This window comes from Phaethon lepturus, unplaced genomic scaffold (genome assembly GCF_000687285.1).
Source record: "Phaethon lepturus isolate BGI_N335 unplaced genomic scaffold, ASM68728v1 scaffold26379, whole genome shotgun sequence".
NCBI lineage: Eukaryota > Metazoa > Chordata > Aves > Phaethontiformes > Phaethontidae > Phaethon > Phaethon lepturus.
Window position 1 is genome coordinate 5,026 of NW_010564472.1, and position 860 is coordinate 5,885.

General features: G+C 63.7%; 1 protein-coding gene across 1 annotated transcript in view; it reads left to right on the plus strand.

The window, feature by feature from the left end:
- PITPNM1 (phosphatidylinositol transfer protein, membrane-associated 1) overlaps positions 1 to 860 on the plus strand; it is a gene marked incomplete at both ends in the record, with an annotated part of 9,972 nt that overhangs the window by 4,678 nt on the left and 4,434 nt on the right. Inside the window, 3 exons of the mRNA XM_010294886.1 lie at positions 3 to 67; positions 464 to 629; positions 766 to 860. The exon at positions 766 to 860 is cut by the window's right edge and continues 76 nt beyond it. Coding sequence (XP_010293188.1) covers positions 3 to 67; positions 464 to 629; positions 766 to 860 — 326 coding nt within the window. The remainder of the gene's footprint in view (positions 1 to 2; positions 68 to 463; positions 630 to 765) is intronic.

The window sequence follows — 860 nt, forward strand, 5'->3', positions numbered from 1 at the left end:
GGCACGTGGCGCTGCGCCTGGTCCCCTGCCCGCCCATCTGCGCTGCTGCTTACGCCCTCGTCTCCAAGTATGGATGGCAGCGCAGTATACCGGGGCCATGTACTGTGCCGCAGGGCGAGGAGGTGGCTGTCCCCCTTGGAAAAGCACCCCAGAGCTGTGGGAGGGGACCGGGGAGGTGGTGACCTCAGAGAAGGGTCTTTCCTTCTTCCAGTGTGACATCCAGGACAAGCGATAGGATGGGATGGGAATAAGTCCTGGTGCAGCATCCTGGGGCAAGCAAGCGTCTATACCGGGGCCATGTACTGTGCCGCAGGGCGAGGAGGTGGCTGTCCCCCTTGGAAAAGCACCCCAGAGCTGTGGGAGGGGACCGGGGAGGTGGTGACCTCAGAGAAGGGTCTTTCCTTCTTCCAGTGTGACATCCAGGACAAGCGATAGGATGGGATGGGAATAAGTCCTGGTGCAGCATCCTGGGGCAAGCAAGCGTCGTGTGGTGGGATGTGGCAGCCCTCCCGCTGCTGGCCACCTCCTCGGGGAGCTACCAGCATGCTGTGGGCACTGTCATTGCCCGCGCTAACCAGGCGTACAGTGCCTTCCTGCACTCTGGGGAGGGGACCGGCTTCTGTGGCCAGGTGAGGGGATTTGGGGGAAGCTTTACTCGGGGTGCCAGCTGGGGCTCAGCTCTGCTGGGAACTGCTTTGCCCCTGTGTGGAGGGCTTGGGGGCTCTGTCCTTCATCGCCCTTGATGCTGGTGCGTGCCATCTGCAGGTTGTGCTGCTGGGGGACTGCGTGGGCGGTATCCTGGGCTTCGATGCGCTCTGCCAGAGCCGGCTGGGCTCGGGGGGTAGCCGCCACAGCAGCCG